The following is a 21399-nucleotide window of genomic DNA, read 5'->3' on the forward strand; positions in this document are numbered from 1 at the left end:
GAATACTGAATTAGATAAATGTACTTCATCTTCATTTATTGAAATGCGTTGGCTGAATCGAAGTTGGTAAATTGAAATGTGTTAATCGGTTCTGGCCAGGAGAGGGAGCAATATGCCAGGTAAAACATGTCTTCAGGTACTCAGGTACAAGTGTTTGAGATGATGAAGTTGGAATCTGCAGTTGTTTCAAAATACTAAAGGCTTTCCCAACATGTGTGATTCTACAATTCTCCTTTTTAGATCTTTACTGAGGTCCCAATGAGCCTGGTTAATCCACCAAGTAATGTTTCATACTAGCAATTCTACCACTTTCAGCACCAACTCTTTATACAATTGATTGATCGATCAATCTAGCCCCCTTTTTATACGTTTGCTTTACCTCTATTGTCTTGTTATTAAGTAAGACTGGAAATAATCCACAAAGTCAGAGAAATTGCAGTAAAACTTGAGATTAGAAGTGTTAGGACGAGTAGTGAATGCAGGCCAGTCCATTCTTCCCACGTCCATCACTGCACGAATGGTCTGAACGGCCCACAGCTCCATCTTTACATAAAATGAAACATGAAAGACGATTAAGGCCCGTACCTGTCAACCCTCCCGTTTTTTTCCGGGAAACTCCCGTATTTTGGACTTTATTTCCTATCATCGTCCCATTTATTTATTGAATTCTCGTATTTTAACTTCCAATCGTCTCCGGTACTGCAGGTGACAATGGTGCCGATACCCACACTTGAGCAACAGCAGTCTGCTTCCAGTATTTTCCATTATTTCCCATTATTTGCCTTATTCCACTCATTTTTGCTTATTTACCTTTATTGCCAATATTTCCCCTTATTTTTTATATTTCCCTTATTTTCCCATATTTTTCCTTTTATTGTCCCCTATTTCCTTTATTTCCCCATATTTCCCTTAAAATGTTTAACGCTACCTTAAAAAGAAAAGGTTAAAATATTGAAATATGAAAATTACTATTATTTTCCTTATTTTATTTCCCTCATTTTCCCATATTTCTCTTAAAATGTTAACGCTACCTTAAAAAGAAAAGGTTGCAATATTGAAATATCAATATTATTATTATTTTCCTTATTGTATTTTCCCATATTTCCCTTAAAATGTTAACACGGCCTTAAAAAGAAAAAGTAGAAATATTGAAATATCAATATTATTATTATTTTCCTTATTTTCCTTTCCTCCTCATTTTCCCTTATTTCCCTTAATAGATTTTAAAGCCACATTAGAAAGAAAATAAGTTGAAATATGCCCACTTAAATCAATATGTCGTGTTTTACTGTGATTATCATCAATAAATTCAAGGCAAGAATCACAACCTTTGTTGAAAAATGGCAAAAGAATCGGTATCGGCAGTCCTGACGAATAGCGCTAATTTCTTCGGGATCCGGTCGATAGCAGAGCGTGCGGTATCGTCCAGATCCCGCATGCTGTGGTGGCGTGTAGCTTTAAGAGGGAGGTGGAGAAGGTTGCGATGACGCAGGTTTGAGCCATGAAGATGCTTTAAAGTCCAGAGGCTTCGTGTGTGGTGGTCTTACGGAGAAGAACACTTGCAACATATCCAGAAGGAAGCCTCAATGCCCGCAAAAGACACGTTGATGTCGCTGACATATCGAATATAAGTTCCTCACAAGTTGCGGCGGGAAGGCTTGAAGTTTGCGCCGCCAAGTGGAGCTTTTTGCAGAAGACACGTTTGAAGAACATCTCTCCAACATTGGGACAAGTGGCGTCATGTGCAGCTCTGTGCGTGTGTTGTTGTTGGCCTTGCTTGCGGCGTCCAGCGGCGTGGCTGAGGAGGACATAGACGTGGTGGTCTTCCTGCCCAAAAACGACTCTTACCTCTTCTCCTACGCGAGGGTCGCGCCGGCGGTTCTTTACGCGCAGATGAAGCTGCAGGCATCAGGAGCGCCTTTCTCCAGCTTCCACTTCAACATCCACTTTGAGAGCTCCAACTGTGTCAACGATGCCCTCTTCCACTTGTTGGACAGGTCGTGCGGGAAGAAGCCGGACCTGATCCTGGGTCCGGTGTGCGAGTACGAGGCGGCGGCGGTGGTGCGGCTGGCGTCCCACTGGAACATTCCGGTCATCTCAGCAGGTGCCCTGGCCGCCGCCTTCAGCGACAAGAAGACGGAGTTCTCCCATCTCACACGCATCGCTCCGTCCTACGGCAAGATGGCAGAGACCTTCAGCGCGATCTTCAAGTACTTCTCGTGGAGGACCGCCGTCCTGGTCTACGAGGACGACAAGGAGGACCGGAACTGTTACTTCACGGTGGAGGGCATCTATCATCTCATGGCTGACATGAACATTAAAACCTATTCTGTGTCCCACGACGACCACGTGGACGCTGAGGACATCATCCAAAGCGTGTATGACACTCAAGGTAAGACAAATCTTCTGTCGTCCACCGGGGAAGACCTTCTACAAGGGTCCCTCAGCTCTGGACATACAGGCAACAACCCACCCGGTTTTATTTCACAAATAAACAATAAAAACATGTATTGCCATTGTTTTTTTTCATGAATTAATGATCAGTGATGAATATACAGTATAATACACTGTACATCAACAGTTAATTCATTCATTTCAGAAAACATTTTATTTATCACCTAAAAAGTAATGATTTTATTTATGTAATAATACTTCAGTCATTAATTAATAATCAGTTATTTTTTGTTTTAAATCAAATTTACCCAATTGTAAATTACAAAAAATAACATATTTATATTATAAACCAATATTTAAATGAAGTGTATATTAGGGGTGACATTGCCTGCTTTTTAGAAATATATATTTTATTCATGTATTGCTATTGTTTTTTTTATTCATGAATTATTGTCAATTAAACCTTTTTTGTAAAATCCCTTCAATCCTATTAAAAAACATGATATGTGATATATAACAATATTTGTGAATCTGACGTCAGTATAACACATGTTTACATTTTACATTGTTGAAAAATGATTGGCAAGAATGGTCAGTACATGTTTAATCAGTGTTCCTTTATGGTAACAAAAAAGAAATTACTTTATTTATGTGTCTTTTTCATGAATTATGAATTCAATTTTAAAAGCTTTTGTAAAAATATGATACAATCGTAATTTGTCTATTATATGTCCAGACTTTAAGGACACCTTGTGTAAAAAACAGCCTGTATGTCAGCTACAGTATGTTTTATAGGTGACAGTACGTTTTTAGTGTAATATTTATTTCATTTGTTAGTGTGGATGTACAGTATATTATATACAGTATACATAGTATTTTTTTTATATATTTATGTATCAAGTTTTTCTCAGCACATGACAACGTTTTGCTTTGTGCTGGACTTGACCTCATCAAGTCCCGAAGTGACGTATAAGCGACGTTTAGGAGTGGTTGTCATGTGGCGGTCATGTGACAATCCACCTTATCCCCAGAATGGGAGTGTATCAGGTAAGGTGTAGTACCTCACGAAAGTGAGTACACCCCTCACATCTCTGCAAATACTTGATGATATCCTCTCATGGGACGATAGTGAAGAAAGGACACCTTGATACAATGTAAAGTAGTCTGTGTACAGCTTGGATGACGGTGTAAATTTACGTTCCCTTCATCATTTCTGGGTTTGGAGCGTTTGTACGTTGCTGCCCCTTTGCACTCTGTCGCTCACTGTACTTATATATATATATATATATCAACAAATTATATAGATATAAATAAATGTTTAATATATTGTTATTTGTATATAAAATGCATAACTATACAATTAGTAAATTTTTTATATATATATATATATATATATATATATATATATATATATATATATATATAATAAATAATGTAAAATATTTTCTTTAAAAATAATGTCTATAAAGTAAATCAAGATTTATTAATATTGTATTGTTGTAAAAAATGTATAATTAGACAATTATTAAACTGTATACAAATATATATATATATATATATTATTTTGTATGTAAAATAATGGGATAAAAATAATAAAAATAAATCAAATATAAATAAATAATACATAAATGTTTCTTTGAAAACAATGTCTATAATGGCAATCAATATTGAATTTATTAATTGATATAATGGTCATGTTTTAATTTATTCTGGACATGCATACATGTTAGATTGGAATACATCACAAGTACAATTCACAGTTCCTCACGTTCAAAACGAGTAGGAAGATATTTAATCCTACCCCCCCATCCGTTTCACATCAATTGCAATACATTTGTTCACTTCCTGTATTCCACATGTACTCTTTTTGTGGTTTAAAATACGCAGGAAAATGGAAAGGTGACGTAATAATGTGGTAAAGCAGTAGTCAAAGTTCTTGTCACCGTAACTACTTCCTCTAACGATCCTAATAAATAATATGCATAAAATAGACATAACAGAACACAGTTGGATGATGGGTGAAGACTGACAATGAACTCACACGAATGAAGAGTTAGTAGTGAGTGTAGTAGTGATGAGACATAATATTGTAGTACACAGGGACTCTTTTGTCCTTGTACTTGTACTTTGCAAACCTCAACTGCTTGTATTGTTTCTTAAAATCGCTCATTATTAGTATTTGAAATGTATAATTAGACAATGTATAAATATATATATTATTAAATGATTAAATCTAAATAAATATTTTCTTATAAATATAATATCAATCAATATTTATTGGATAAAAAGCACAATTAGACAATTATTAAAATAAATCTAATTAGACAATTATATATATATATATATATATATATATATATATATATATATATATATATATATAATATTTGTAAATTTAAGATATATAATCAGAATAAATAATACATGAATATTTTCTTTAAAAAAATATCTATCAATAGTTAATTTATTAATGTTATAGTAGTATCTAAAATGCACAATTAGGCAATTATTTATATATATATATATATATATATACAGTATATGTGTGTGTATGTAATATATAAATAGATAGTAAATACATGAATAAATAATTTTTTACAAATTATATCTATAATATCAATCAATATCGAATGTGTTAATTTCATATTAGTATATATTATACACGTTTCTTTTTTTTCATGTATTCATTGGAAAGTATGTTTATTTATACAGAGGAGCCATGCTAGTCTATTCCAAGAACCCCCCCCCCCCCGAATGGCTGGGATGTCAGCTAGAGATACATGCAGGGGCGTGGCAGGGAAAATGGTCTGTAAAAAAAAAAAAAAAAAAACTTGCCGCAGAATAGTCACAAACAAAGTCCAAACAAAAGAGTGTTACGAAGAAATAAAGATGACAGAACATTCACGTCATGCGGAAATAAGGTTCCTAGTACGACGAAGACAAAAAGTAGGATTCAATATTAATAAACAACATATTTTTGTATTTAGAGCAGAGAAAGCCTGTTTATGACTTTGTAATTATGATTTTTTTTACCATTATTAGAGCCCCGTAGACATGAAATAACACCCCTATAGTCATCTTTTACCATTATTAGAGACCTGTAGACATGAAATAACACCCCTATAGTCATCTTTTGCCATTATTAGAGCCCTGTAGAAATGAAATAACACCCCTATAGTCATCTTTTACCATTATTAGAGCCCCGCAGACATGAAATAACACCCCTATAGTCATCTTTTACCATTATTAGAGCCCTTCAGACATGAAATAACACCCCTATAGTCATCTTTTACCATTATTAGAGCGCCGTAGACATGAAATAACACCCCTATAGTCATCTTTTACCATTATTAGAGTCATTCAGACATGAAATAACACCCCTATAGTCATCTTTTACCATTATTAGAGCCCCGTAGACATGAAATAACACCCCTATAGTCATCTTTTACCATTATTAGAGACCTGTAGACATGAAATAACACCCCTATAGTCATCTTTTACCATTATTAGAGCCCTTCAGACATGAAATAACACCCCTATAGTCATCTTTTACCATTATTAGAGCCCTGTAGACATGAAATAACATCCCTGTAGTCATCTTTTACCATTATTAGAGCCCTGTAGACATGAAATAACATCCCTGTAGTCATCTTTTACCATTATTAGAGCCCTGTAGACATGAAATAACACCCCTATAGTCGTCTTTACACTCCTATTATTCTTTGCCTACACCACATTGCTCAGGCTACGGTATGACTGCAGGGACATAAGAGACGGCCACCTCTAACATAAAAAGCTACTGAGCTAACAAGCTAGCCTCTCCAATTTGCTCTTCACACAAGTGCAAGGTTGGCAGAGTGAAATGGTTTGATGATCTGTGCTCCTTCTTGTTAAACAGACTGGACGGCAGTCACGTTAGATCCAAAGCAAAGTCCAAAAAGCTGGTCGATACACTGCAAACAGAAATAGAAAGCGGACAAAAAGAACATAAAAAGTAAGTTTCTGCTCAGTCAACCGGTGCAGCGTTTGCCCCACCATGTGAAATGTCACAGTGGAGGAGCAATTGCAATACAGTCGGCCATCTGCAACACGCGGCGACTTTGTCTGCACTTTTTGTACACAGTGTTTAACAAATATCCTATATCCAACCGTCACCACAAGAAATACAAGACATCAACTGCCATAGCTTACTTATGCAAGCATGTGAGAAATTGTTGACACTCCACGATGAAAAGCTTCTACTTCTGAACCGCCGCACACAAAAGGGTGAAAAAGTGGCATAACGTGCATCTCTAATGTGTTGCCCGTGCTATTATTTTTTGGACAAATACATGCAGTCGTTTACCTCTTAAAGCCTGCAAATGACATTAAGGTAAAGACTGATGGTTACTGCAGATAAGAAAATGTACATCTCTCTACTGCAGGATAAGTGGTACAGGAATAATACTTATAGCGTTGGAAGGGCTACGTGTTAGTGTTTAATTAGTGTTTTGTTTTATGATGGTTGCTGGTTCAATCCTCGGGTGTCGTGTAATGTGTCAGCAGATTTATACATTTCAACAATCAGCTCATTCAGGACATGTGGTCTTTCTATCATGACTTTTATAAAAATTCCATGATGCAGTATTTTCTGTGACATTTTTCCCTTTGAAAATGAATGGGCAGTTTCAGTGTCGCCCCCTATTGGTGGAAATTCCTTTCACATTTAACATTACATGTAACATTCTGCGTACTTGTCAGACATGGTTATGGTTGCTGGTTCGATTCTCAGTCTGTAAATAGATTTCAACACATTTCTAGGATATCGTAACATTCATCAACATCAAAGGTTCGCAGCAAGTGTTCCTGAGAAATCACGTATTCGATAAAATTGCTTTTACGCCGCACAAACATGTACGTTTGATCGCTCCTCTACAGTTACATTTGGGGTGCACACATGCACGTGGAAACACCGACATAAATGTGTGCAGCGTACCTGTATTGCAATCTCTCCTCCACAGGGATATTTCACTCACTTTCATAATAGACAGCAAGACATAAAGTCAGAAAGACGTGTCATCATTTCATGAATGCGATCGCTCCTCCGCACCCGATACGGAGAGAAGATGATGAATTGTGAATGTGAGCATGTAGTGACAGAAATGACATGCTGCCATGTCAATAACATACAGCTATTTAGTAGAATAAAAGAACAACGTATACTAGATCTGTTCTACTGTATATGAGGGGTGCAGCACCCCTGCTAATAGAATGTTTGGAGAAACACTGATGCTCACATCAACTGTCAAGATATCAAATCTCACAATAGTAATCCACTTTGACTGTAAAAAAAAATTGCATAATAGTTTATTTTTCTTTTTGTACCACTTTTAATTCAATTTATCTGCCTTCCGCTTCCTGTTTTAATTAATTTTAACAAGGACGTTTTGTAAATCGCAGGCGTCCATTATACCGTATGTAACAGTATAACAACATAACAATCCCACTCACGGTTTCATCTTACGAACAACACTAAATTCATCACACAGTAACTTTACACTCCAAAGGTATACCTCAGAAATATACAAACATGTACCAATACGAGATTAAAATGGAAAAAAAAAAACATGTTAAAGTTTGTCTGTAAGGCATTGCGTCTGAGCAACACATTCATCGGGGCGCTGCATTGACATCAGCCTCTTGCTCCCTCTGGTGGACAGAGGCAGCGTTGCATCCACCATTTTCTATGCTGCTTGTCCACCAATGAAATGGTTTTCTCAATGCTTTGTGAGAACACAATAAAATGCTGGGGTATTTTCATTTTAATCACGTATTGGTACATGTTTGTATATTTCTGGGGTATACTTTTGGAGCGCTAAGTTGCTGTATGTTGAATGTTTAGTGTGTTAGTAAAGTGTTCTTAGTAAGATGACACCGTGAGTCAGACTGTTACACTGAGTAATGACATCCTAAGATTTCGAATGGGTTGACAAGCTCGTTGTGATTGGCTACCGTCAAATAAAGAGCTGCCCCGTCCTCACAGACCAGGCGCGCCACAATGTACCATTTTATGACGTGGACACGTGCAGCTTTTATAGCGGTGCGGGTTATATATGTACAAATCAGTTTTTTTCCTCTAAATTTAGTGGGTGCGGCTTATAGGCGGGAATTTACTGTAGATTATAGATAACCCGGCCCTCGAGTAAAAATATGTTTTTTTTCTGGATGAATTCTCTTGATAGTCTTTGTTAAAATATAAATGATGTGTTCTTATCTTTGCAGGGGGTAAAGTTACAACATCAGCAGGGCATGAACTACTTCTTTCGCCCACTGTGAGAAGTGTGAAGCGTACGCTGCACTAGCATGTAGTATACTGTATGAAGCACTTTGGAAAGGCAATTGAATCGGTCACTTGCAGCCATTCCCCCAAAGTCCCCCTATACACTGAGTCTGTATGAAATGTTGGTGTTTGGGGGGTCAAACGTACATTTATGGTAAACACTGCCTGGAAGAATAATATCATTCTGCACATACGCTAACGATAAACAGGAAAATGCATCAGTGAACTTATCCAGCAGTCATTCAGTCAACACCAAGTGAGACGGAATAATTTAAAAGGTTTGCGGCGCCTCGATGTCTTTTCTGTACCCTGCCGCATACTGTACATCCTTGTTGAAGTACTCATGGTATTGCAAGCAGCTCTTTATGTTCCAAATAGTCTTGTCTGTGAGTTGGTATGGTCGCATGAGTGAGGTAGCAAGTACAAGTGTAAGATGTGAAGTATTGCTGTCTGCTTGCGTTGGCGCATGTGGAAGCAGAGCGAGCGCACACAGGGTGAGCAGTGTGTGGATGGCTGCGTGTAATTAAAGGTGCTGTACTGCTGGCAGCACTGAGGTGAAGTTTGTCCCAGCCACTCAAGGCGCATTTCAGGAGGTGTGTGGAAGTGACAGAGTTGTGAGGAATGTTCCAGCCAGAGTCTGAATCTTCCTTATTAATGCGAGGAGCTTCGGGCTCTTCAATCGCATGTTTTGTGCGTGTACGTGTGTGTTTACTTCTTGCCGCAACAAAGAATACATGATTGTATTGCGCATGCTGATATTCTCTGGCTCAAATCCTTCCTTTTATTATTCTTATTCCACAGTTTTCTGTTGACACGTTCCAAATAAATTCTCACATTTTCCACGGCAAATGAATGGACAACTCTCGCTGCTTTCACATTTCTTACCCGATTCAAAACATTTGAGCATCAAAACATTCAAGCTAACCATTTTACCCAAAGATTCCCACTTTTCCGGAAACTCCCCATCATTGGACAAATGCTGCGTGCCTCCTAAACACGAGGGGGCAATTTTGGTCCATTCAGCTGTGTGGCCTTCTCGTCACGGAGAAAGAGGATGCTACATGCTAATAGCTAAGTGTTAGCGGGAGAAGCGGTGTGGTCACTTGGCTTTCTACGCGTCCTACGTGTGATGGTTAAGGTTTGAATGTGCGTTTAAATTACATCTGCTTTGGTTCTTCTGGTTGTGTTAATCCTCAAAGATGTAAAATATAACAATAATAATCACTGACTGCTCCTTTACTGTCCTAAATACTTTTACTACTACAGTAATACTTGGCGGTTAATTGGTAAAAGTGTAAAAGTAAAAGTTTAATGGCTTTGCTTCACGTCATGAACTCCACTACAGAAATCAGTGTTTTCTACACGTCCGCTTCTTAAACTATTATTTCATGATGAAATTAAAAATGTGCCCATTGGTGAAACCTTTTCAATATGTTGCCTTGACTTCGGCTGGACTGTCTTTTGCATAATCATTTTCAATTCTTGTATATCGCTAATGTTTGATAGCAAATGCTAACTGGATGTAATACATGAACTGTGTGTCCTAATGAACGTTACGTTTACGTTTACGTTACGTTTACGTTTACCAGTACTCAGGTTATGTACACAACTATTTAGGAATTATGTGTAATTATCTTTATTGCCATAATGAGTACAATTATGATATCAACTACTTTGATTACCTGTAAACTTTGAAACTGTGAATGTGAAATACTAATCATTAATATTTGCAATAGTGTTTCAAAGTTTACCAGTTAGATTTTATATATGTTTCTGTTTTAAAGAACGAGGTAGATCATTTTGACTTGTAACTTGCATGCTGAAAGAGTGCGTGCACCCCTGATATCACGTATATAACGTGTATAACGTACATAAATACGTACTCATATGCTTTTTTATATATAAATACAGCAAATATATATGTTTTCTATATTTATAGTAGGAGGTAGATCTTTGGGACTTTTTGGGTCACTTTAAAAGTAGCTCGCAGGCTGAAAAAGTGTGAGCAGCCCTGAGCATGAGCGACAGTCCTTTCGCAGCAGCCCAAGCTCTTGTCTGCTGAGATCGGCACGCAAGTGATGACATCATCCACAGAGCCATAAGATCATATGTCCGTGGTGTGGAATTATTTCCAAGTTTCGCCATCGGATTGCCCACCTCTCCTCCAATGTCCTCTCAGGAGGATTCGGCGTTGATAATGATGGACTGACGTGATGTGTCATATTGCACATCTTTGCAGTGATTGTATTGTATTGGGGTTAGGGGTTACAGGTATCGACTACATGTAATGATGTGTTATCATTTTTACGATCACGCGTCTTTGGCTTGACACATATCATCATATCAAGGACAATGTGCATGTGCAAGATGTTCTTATTTAGCATGAAAAGAAGCCACAATGTGGCCCTTTTTGCGCTTTAACATTCATCACTGCTCATATTCAAGTTGAGACGGTGTTTATATGCAAACTGCAAAACATCTTGTGTCTGTTATTTTCCTACAGTGGTGATCTTGTGTATGGAAGCCAACAAAATTCGAGAAATTATGCTTGCTGCACACCGTCGACGACTGACCAATGGAAGTCACATGTTCTTCAACATCGAACTCTTCAACGCCTCCTCTTACGGTAAAGATGTGGAACGCACCCACGTCCGGCCGTCTGTCGAAAAGTAACATTCACGGAGACGTCGCTTGTTCTGTGCCTGTGGTTTCAGGCAACGGCTCGTGGAGGAGAGGAGACAAATTCGACAAGGATGCAAGGCAAGCCTACGCATACTTGAACACTGTCACGCTGCTTCGGACTGTCAAGCCGGAGTTTGAGAACTTCTCGGTGGAAATTAAAAAGGCCAGTGAAAGTATGGGACTGGACAACTGCAAAGACTGTGGAAGTGTACGTATGTCTCTCATTAAGTACTGTCCATGTATTTATAAATACACGCCTGATCAAAATGGTAAGACCAGTTGAAAAATTGCAAGAATTTACATTTTGCACTGTTGGCACTATGGTAATTGAGTAAGCAATTTATTGCAAACAACCATGAAAGTGAAATAATCCGTTCATCAGCTCATCAAAAGATTAAGACCATAGCTGAAGAAAACCCGAAGTCCCCCTAAAATAGAAATAAAATGTTCAAAAAAGGACTCAACAAAGAGTAGCTGCACCATTCTTGTTAATCACTTCAAAAATTGGTTTGGGCATGCTTGATGTGAGTGTTTCCAGGAGGCTAGTGGGAATGTTGCTCCAAGTGGTGAAGATGGCTTCACCAAGGGCATCAAATGTCTGGAACTGATGGCCATTTTTGTAAACTTCCCTTGCCATTCAACTTCAAATGTTCTCAGTTGGATTTAGATGAGGGGAACATGCAGGATGGTCCAAAAGAGTGAGGAAAAAGCCAGTCATTACCACACAGACAAGGGGCTTCGGTCATGAGGGATGCCCCCTGCAACATCTCCACATAGCCAGCTGCCATTTGACACCCCTGCACAACCTGAGGTTCCATTGTTCCATTGAAGGAAAATGCAGCCCGGATCTTGATGGCGCCCCCTCCACTGTGCCGTGTGAAAAACATTTCAGGTGGGATCGCCTTGTCATGCCAGTCACGTTGGAAGCTGTCAGGACCGTCAAGTTTCCATTTTTTTCTCATCAGAGAATAAAGCGTGTTTAGTGTTCTTTGTGCAGATTCCAAATGGGCAAAACCCTTAAAATCCTTCTCTCACAGATGCCATCTTATGGTTATTGGACTGCAGTCGGCACCAGTAACAACCTACATTTTGGCCGAGGATCATCCCGTGTCTTGATGGACAGCCTATCGGATCTTGCAGTCAGGACCCGTGACATTTTTTTGGGTCTACCACCTGACTTTTTTTGTTCCATAACCCCCAGGATCTTTGAAGCAGTTTCAAATGACTTGTCTTATTGGTCATAACAGTGTGAATACCAAACAGAAAATGACATTGAATCCACATTTTTAAAGGTTGTGGTCTTTAACTTTTGATCATCTAAAGCCTATTTCACTTGGTTGTTCATGAATTGCTTACTCAAAAAAAAAAAAACACACGGAATAAACACTTCCTGTCTCTCAATTAATGTGCACTGTGTGGGAAATCGGTACAGGTCTGTACCAAACTGAAGGTTCGGACTAGGTATACATCGCGTTACACCACTAGTACCAACTGGTCCTAGTTCTTTTCCAGCAGCCAATTTATTTTGGTAAGATACCGAAGAAGTGGAGTTGGTCCTTATAAAGGCTAATTATTGCTAGAGGATATATAGATTGCAGGGCTGCAACATGCATCTGTATCGAACCGTCTCGGTTCAAAGCACTATGAACGATACTGTAACCAAGATGTAGATGTGCGCTGACATCAAAATCATCGCAGGCGGGAGCATTCAAGTGGAATGCAAAACTGCATTTTTCATCTTTATTATCCAAATTGCGGAAAAATTTGTTTTATAGCTTGAGTTTTAACGTGTTGCCTTGACTTTGTTTTAATTTATTTATATACCCTATATTGTTATGTTATAGCAAACTGCATGCGTACATGAACTGGAAGTAATGCTACGTAGTTTCAATGAAATTCCATTGAATCCTTGAACACAACTATTGGTGAATTAGGTGTAATTATCTTTATTGCCATATTGAATTGAATCATGAATTACTTGTTTTATTATTATCTTTATAAGATGTTGTTTTTGTTTTAATACGGTTCTAAGTGGCACAGCAGAAAACGAGTACAGCATTGAAACAAATGTTGGTAATTTCAATAAAATACGAATCTAAAAAGGCATGAACATATTTTTTATATGGATAAAATATCAAACAGTGACACTAAACTATCGAATCAAACCGAACCATGAATTTTCTGTATCGTTGCACCACTAATAGACCGATATGTATTGACGCAATGGCTACGATCAGATGAATGGGCCTCGCATACAAAACAAGGACAAAATGAGCAATGCTAGCGTGTCTTTTGTGTTTTTGTTTATCATCTCTTTCTTCACACTTTTGACGTTTTAGGTCAACATGTTTGTTGAGGGATTCCACGATGCCTTGTTGCTTTATGCCATTGCTTTGCATGGAGCCATGAAAAAGGGATACAGTAAGAAGAACGGAACCGAAATCACATCAGAAATGTGGAACAGAACTTTTGAAGGTGAAATACATTTTCATGACTGAAAATTATTTTAGAAATTGTCTGTGAAAAATCTTGTAGGTATCTCATCTCGGGCAGTCTGACCCCCCTTAAAATCTTATTTATGTCTTATTTTCTCTTATTGTGATTACATATATATTTATATATTTGGTAATACCAGTGTAAATGTGACTATAGGTGTGTTATTTCAGGTCTGGGGGCTCTAATATTGTTAAAAACCAATGCCATAAGGTCGTAAACAGGTTTTCTATGCTGTAACTACAAAAATATTCCATTTATAAATAAGGAATCCTACTTTGTGGAAGTTCACTTATCACGGTCGGGTCTGGAACCAATTAACCACAATAAATGAAGGATTACTGTAAATGTTTATATTTGATTTATGGGTTTAGTTATATTTGCTGTATTTATTTGCAAAATGAAAAAAAATACATATTTACTGCCATATTTGCTTATATATTTAGTTTAGTTGATATATTCCCCGCCAGCAAGTCAAGTCAACCGTCGCGAATGGGCGGATTTCAAAGCAGTTGCCGAGCAATGGCATGCCTCACAGATGAATGAGCAAGAACGTACAGGGAAGGAGGGATCAAAAAAAGACAACAGAACGAATGAATAGCTGTCGTAGATGTCAATAGACGTCTTTGGCAGAGAAAGAGTTAAGGGCTCACAATGAATGGTGACACATGAATATGACATCGGTGCCAATGTTGAGTGTGTAACTGTCATTGTTTTCACTGTCGCGCAGGAATTGCTGGTCAGGTATCCATGGATGTTAATGGGGACAGAAATGGAGATTTCTCTTTGATGGCAATGACCAATGTTGATGCAGGAACGTATGAGGTAAGAAGAAGAAAGATCGTTCCATCTCAGCCAAAGACAGCTCTCTGGTTTTTGTCTTGTTTTCACCTCGAAATGCAGTCTACTCATGTAAGACCTATCCTACCCAATCGGAAATGGGGAGTAGACAAGGTGGCATTGTTTCCTCAGTCACAATCCTTCCGTCCTGTGTTCTCTATCTCCGTCCATCTATATCAGCCCAAACAGTCGGGGCTGTCGGCAGTCGCAGATAGAGTCTGAGTTCTGTTGGAGCTTTTCCTTGCCTCGGTAATGCTTGTTGATGTTGGTTTTCCTGAATGCACTGATCTATTCAACGATCCATTGTGTGATTCCAGGTGGTGGCCAATTACTATGGTATGAATGGAACCTTTGAGCTCCTGTCCAGCTTCAACCATGACCATTTCACTCTGGAAGAGATACAGATCACTCAAACGGAGATATCAGACACATCGTGTAAAGGAACATGACTATTTAGAATTCCTTTGAGTGCGTTACTGTTGCTGTGGCCAATGATTGTTCTTCTCACCAGGTGGACTTGGAGTGTCAGCTTTGACTGGAGTCATTGTGGGAACTGTTCTGGGAACCACGATGCTCATAGCATACTACTTTTTCAGGTAAGACCAGACAGAAGCGATGCTGCTTCCAGACTTTCTACAATATTTTGGATTGTGTCTGTGGAAATTCTGCCCATCCATAAAGAAGAACATTTATGAGGCCAGACACCGATGTTAGACAACCTGTTGGATTTCATCCTCAAGGTGATGAGATTGACAACAAGATTTCAAACTGATCTGGTATCTCTTCATTGGAACATCTCCGGGTACCCCAAAACAGGCATGTTATGTTCATCGGAGGGGTGTCCACACTTTTCCACCGAGTGCTACGTATTGAAAAATGAAAGTATGATGAGAAGTTATTTGTATTTCAAGAAAAAAAATCGTATCTAAGATCTAAGATCTGGGTGAAAAGTGGATTATTCATATGAACCTGGGTCTTTGGGTCTTCTTAAATAATCGTCATCATTTTCTTTCGTAATATTATGACTGTATTCCCATAATATTCTAATTTTTTTCCCATAATATTTTATATATTTTTATTATAGACCAGACCAAGGACGCCTCTCTGTTATGATGGCAGACGCAAGTAGAGTGAAGCGTCGCCACACTGTCACAGAGTCTGACACTCTTTTAAAACTGATCAAATTTCATCGATTAAACGGTCAAATATGAAGCGGCCCTTCAACACATGCCAGGCTTTGCATGTAAATATTCCGTGCATGGAGCCGACAAGCTGACTGGTCTTCGGCCAGCTTTGCTGGTTCTTTAGCAATAGCGAAGAACAGAAAGCCATTCACAGATGGCGAATATGCCAAAACATTCATGCTTGATGTGGCGAATGAACTTTTTGACGACTTGTCACACAATAACAAGGTATTCAAATGAATAAGAGACATGCCTCTCCTCTGTCGGCAAGAACTGTCCACGATGGTATCATCATGATGGCAAATCAAGTGGAGGAAACACAAGTGAAGGACACGAAACTTAACCTCACCGTGTGTCAACCAGACTACAAAGCCATCGGCAAAACCTGGAATTGTTGATCCTGTCTAAAAATCCACGTATTTAGTTGTATTCAGTGTTAAAAGAATATTTTACTGCTCTCACGGAGATACATTTTAAAATATGTGGCTTTCATGGCCAAAAAGGTTACCGACCCCTTTTCCAGAGGAATAACCTCACTCTTTTGGACCACCCTGCGTGTTCCTCTGATCTAAATCCAGTTTAGAACATTTGAAACATCCTATTTCACTTTAATGGCTGTTTGCAATAAATTGCTTACAATATTTTTTTTGTCTCACTCCTATTTTCGCCATTTGTGGATAAAGGCTCTCACTGTGGTGTGCTGGAGTCCCAAAGCTTTAGAAATGGCTTTATAACTTTTTCCAGACTGATAGATCTCAATGAATCTCAGTTAAGTTATGTTTTAACAGGAGAGGCAATCACTTTTGGTGGAGAGGTCTGAGTGGAAGGGAGTGTTTGTCTTTTAGCCATATAATGAATGGAGATTCAGAGTACTTTCTTAAAGGGGCGGGACGAACATAAACGTAAAAAACAGTCAGTGGGGGTGTTGCCGGTTGGTCGGGTGTCAGATATTGTACATTGTGTGTCTGTTTAATCCTGTGAGTATGTTTTTTCTTTGTGGTAGGACAAAGCGCAGCAACGGGCAAAGAGGCAGGACTCCGCTCATGTTTTCTGTGGTGTTTTGCAGGAAAAATTACAGGATTACCATCGAGCGTCGAGCACACAGTGAAGAGTGCACCGCGGGGAAGCACCGCCAGTTACGAGAGGACTCCATCAGATCAAACTTCTCCGCTGCTTAAACGTTGCCACAGGATTCCCCTTGACGGTGACACGCAGCAGTGCTTTTAGGGAGGGGTTGTGTTTTTTTAACTTCCAAACCTACTGTATCTCAGGACAACTACTGTCTCGAAGCACCACTTGTGTGTTTTTCTTCACAAGTGAGTATTTGTATGGGTGTCAATTTTATTCTTCTTTGAGAATTTTATACAGATATAGGTGTTTTTTTAATATATACACTGTAAACAAAACCATAGTTTTGACATTAATGAATGACTTACATACCGTAGGTATATGTGATGCTACGTTGTCTACTTTGGTGGTCGGAACTGTTGATGGGACTCATGGAAGTCACATTTTCATTGTTTTATTTAAAATGCAGCCTGTCACAAATAATTAAAAAAAGTAGGATTATGTAAGAGAAGCATGTGCTCGATGCTCACTGGACACACAATGTGGAAGCGCCGCCATAATCAACACAGGACAACACTCTTGTTGATGCTTTGCTAACTGATACTGCTTTGTGGAGAACGAAGCTGCAGGTGCCATCAGACGCTTGCACCAATGTCATTTTCATTTCATTCATGATTTTTTTAGACTGTTCGTTTTCCAGGGTGAAATGATTAAACAACGTACATCTTCAGCGATTAAACAATAATCGGGTGTACAAGATTTAAGTTATTTCATTAATAATAATAATAATAATAATAACTAATATTAAAATAAATGATAATAATAAATGTCTATATAAAATGAAATCATAATCCAGTGGAACCTTGGTTAGCGTCATTAATCCGTTCCAGAAGGTCAGACTCGAACCGAAATGTACTCTGTTTCGATAAGAAATCATGTAAATCCAATTAATCCGTTGCAGAAAGCCAAAAATGTTAACACAAAACAAGTTTTTAGGGTTTTACAATTATAGTTTTTCATGGAGAAAACAATTAAAAATGCATATACATACTGTACATATAAAAGATGAATGAAAGGAAAAAATGAAAAAAATTTAAGGTTACTGTTACCTTCATTGAAGATGTGATTGCTGCCAAAGACACGGAGCTGTCGCGAGATCGACGTGGACACCATCTTCGTGTTTTGCCGTGAGTTATTTGCCACGCTTGCTATGAGTTATTTTATTTAGTGGTACTCGCCACAAAGTCTGTGCTTTTCTTTTGATCACGGCTGCAAAACAAGCCAAAATGGAGCCAAAGAAAGTTGCAAGTGCCAGCATTTTGATAAAGAAGGTGAGAAACACTATTGAATTAAGAAGTAACTCATAGCCAAACACCAAGGTGGTGTCCGTGTTGATCTCTCTGCCACATCGTGTCTTTGTCAGCAATCACCTCTTCAATGAAGGTAAAAGTAACCTTAAATGTTCATTTATCCCTTTCATTGGTCGTTTATATGCATTTAGAAAACTACAAAAAGGTGTTTTGTGTTAACATTTTCGAGGCTTGCGACGTAATTTTTTGTTAGCAAAGAAGTACAGAGTCAACCGCTGATGACATCATAGACTTTCGCTTCCTGTTTCCACATATTAACAAGCGGCTAACAAGGATGTTTTGCGATAAAAATACATTAAAAGTACAGTTGCGCTCACGCAGCGTGTTAACACGACAAAACGCGTGCAGTATCGTACGCTAACTTGAGCATGTATGCAGAGCGAGGACACATTTTGGCATAAGGTTTCTACGTTACCCGAAGCATACGCTAAACGAGGTTCCGCTGTATTAATATTTGGATATGTCCCCACTTTGCCAAGGTCTGGAGCTTGCACTGTATATATTTTTTTACATTTCCAAACCTGTTTATTGAAATATTCAATTGCCGCCCGCTAGAGAAATGGTGCCACTGAATTCATTCTCAGAAGACGCTGGCTGACTTTACGTGTTGCATTTATGAAGCTACGTATAAAATGTGCCAAATAGTTTTAATACTACGCTACACTCCCTTGCTGCATTCCGTACGAAATCTGGAGGGTTAAGCATTCTCTCCTGACATCATTTATTTCTATTTCTATTCCTCCACATTAGCATGTGTTTCTCTGACAACTGAATGTACCGCATGAAAAAGAAGTATTTGATCCGCCCTGCTAATTTTGTAAACAAACAATGACGCTAATCCCCATGACAGACCCACAAAGGCAAACGTCCTGTCATGACAACCCCCCCCGGCGCATTCTCATAAACCTATTGGCCAATTTGAAATGTGGAGGCGGGGTCTGGTGTTTGTAACGATATGTCAATCTGTGAGATGAGACGTTGCAACACAGCCGTCCATACAAACGCACGTTTGTTATTCAAAATCTCACGATTCAACACGCATCATTGGTGGCAGAATGTCTTATTTAGTGTCAAACATGTAACACTTGTACACACGTGTTATAAATATCTTATTTTCCTAACTTTATTCAATAAAAAGTTGATTTACACCAAAGAAGTGTGTATTGCGTCCTGTACATCATCTACTCAAGACGTTGTTTCATGAACAGGCTTTGTGATCATTTCCTTATTTTTGTGTACTGGCACAGCACATTTTAAAGGGAATTTTAGGTCTAAATTCACTTTTCTTTCATGAAACGGAAATGAAATCCACAATCTTTACTGACCAAGTGCACAAAGATCAATGCCCTGCCTCCTCCGCCACTCCATTCAGCATCTGCAAGGGCGTTCATCAGAGAAGATGCAACACCAGCTGAAGTCCACACCGCATCGGACATCAACCAGCCCGGAAGGGCACGCGGCTGGAAGTTGGTGGCAGACCTGAACCAAGGTTTGCCTCGAGGCTTCATGGGCGAGTCTACCATCAGGCTGCTCAATGATCCCGGAATTCCAGGCCAAGTCCAACGCCAAACCATGAAAACCCTCTCAGGGTTGAAAGCAGAGGGGGGCCACCCTCGGCAGGTGTTGCTAATGAGCTCTCTGGAGGTGCGCGGGCCTATCATCAAAACACCTATGAAGGCGGCTGCCCACCTGACGACCCCAACGAAGTTTGAACCACTTCGAAATTTCGGCTTTTTTAATAAAGACAGCTCCCGAGTGGCTCCTCAGATTTTTTGTTGTCTTAAATGAATTTATTACCAAATCATATGTATTGTGTAAAATGAATTATACCAATGTAAAAAAAACACACAAAAAAAACATGATATCAAATGTTTCTCAACAGACAAGTTGGGTCAAAATAGGTCAAATCTCTTCATGCAAATTTCTCACCAAGGAATCGGCTCGAAGAGAACCACAGCGTGTTTAACCCCGCCCCTACCCCCCAGCTCGGTGTGGACACAGCGATGCCGCCACACATCTTGACCAACGACATTCGCCTTTAACAGAAAAAAAGACAAGAAAAAAAAATGATCGGATCCCAATTGGCTCCCCGCGACACGAACCGGCTACTGTCGTTCATTTCACCGATTTGTTTGTGACCGATGCATCACTACAGTGCAAAGGAAGCGTTAAAATAAAAGCATGGCAGTCATTTTTGTTGTTTTGTTGTTTTTTTGGTAAAAATATATCACATAAGTATATATTTTTTAAATGTTCGTGTTTTGAAGTATTTATTGGTGTCAGAAGTGGGATCCCTCAAATGGTGATCTGGGATGATGCCTGGTGAAGAACAAACACTAGCATCAAACCTCTGACTGTTGAAGGACAGACCTCCTGTGAAACTGAGTTGTCGCTGGGATTGTGGGATTCCACTGAGGAATAAAATGAGACAGACACCATAAAAACATTATTTTTACAGACAGAGTTTCTCGGCGCAGCCAAGGGTGTCCAGTTTGGATGTGATGGCCTTAGCACGCTGTGACCCCCAGCTTCTGGGGTGAGACTCAGCATCTCCAAATCCAAGCCCATGGTTCTCAGCCAGAAAAGGAGTGAGGTGGGGGAGGGTTGAAGTATCTCGGGGGCTTGTTACCCAGCCTGGAGAAGGCCCTGGGGTAGACCTAGGACACATTGGAGGGATTATGTGTCCCCCTTGGTGAAGAGGTGGACAGGGACCAGGAAGTCTGCAACTACTGACCCCGCAAACCGGAAAAATGGAAGAAAATGGGAGGATGGCAAGATGTCTCTTTTACGTTCTGGGTGTCTGAAGGAGAGGGATAAGCAGCTGTGGCTGTAGGCAACCTCCTGATGTAGTTTTTTAAATTAACTCCACAGAAGTATCATGAGCGTTGGGATGGCTACTCAACCATCTTGTGCGTTACACTCGCTGTTTGTGTACAAGCAACACATCAGCGCCATTCATTCGTGGGAACCACAAACAATGGACTCATCCACAAAAAGCCTTAAAAATGCTTATTTTTAAACGCATTTTAAATTGAGTTTGACACATGAA

At 39.0% G+C, this 21399-nt stretch overlaps 1 protein-coding gene across 1 annotated transcript; it reads left to right on the forward strand.

Moving 5' to 3' along the window:
• The first annotated feature begins 1480 nt into the window (after positions 1-1480).
• Positions 1481-19385, forward strand: npr3 (natriuretic peptide receptor 3). Its single transcript, XM_054773083.1, has 8 exons — positions 1481-2392; positions 11217-11339; positions 11428-11603; positions 13735-13870; positions 14619-14713; positions 15046-15163; positions 15240-15324; positions 16979-19385. Exons 1-8 carry the CDS (start codon positions 1741-1743, stop codon positions 17088-17090), a joined length of 1497 nt encoding a protein of 498 aa, XP_054629058.1. The 5' UTR covers positions 1481-1740; the 3' UTR covers positions 17091-19385.
• Positions 19386-21399: the final 2014 nt, after the last annotated feature.

This window comes from Dunckerocampus dactyliophorus, chromosome 4 (genome assembly GCF_027744805.1).
Source record: "Dunckerocampus dactyliophorus isolate RoL2022-P2 chromosome 4, RoL_Ddac_1.1, whole genome shotgun sequence".
Taxonomy (NCBI): Eukaryota; Metazoa; Chordata; class Actinopteri; order Syngnathiformes; family Syngnathidae; genus Dunckerocampus; species Dunckerocampus dactyliophorus.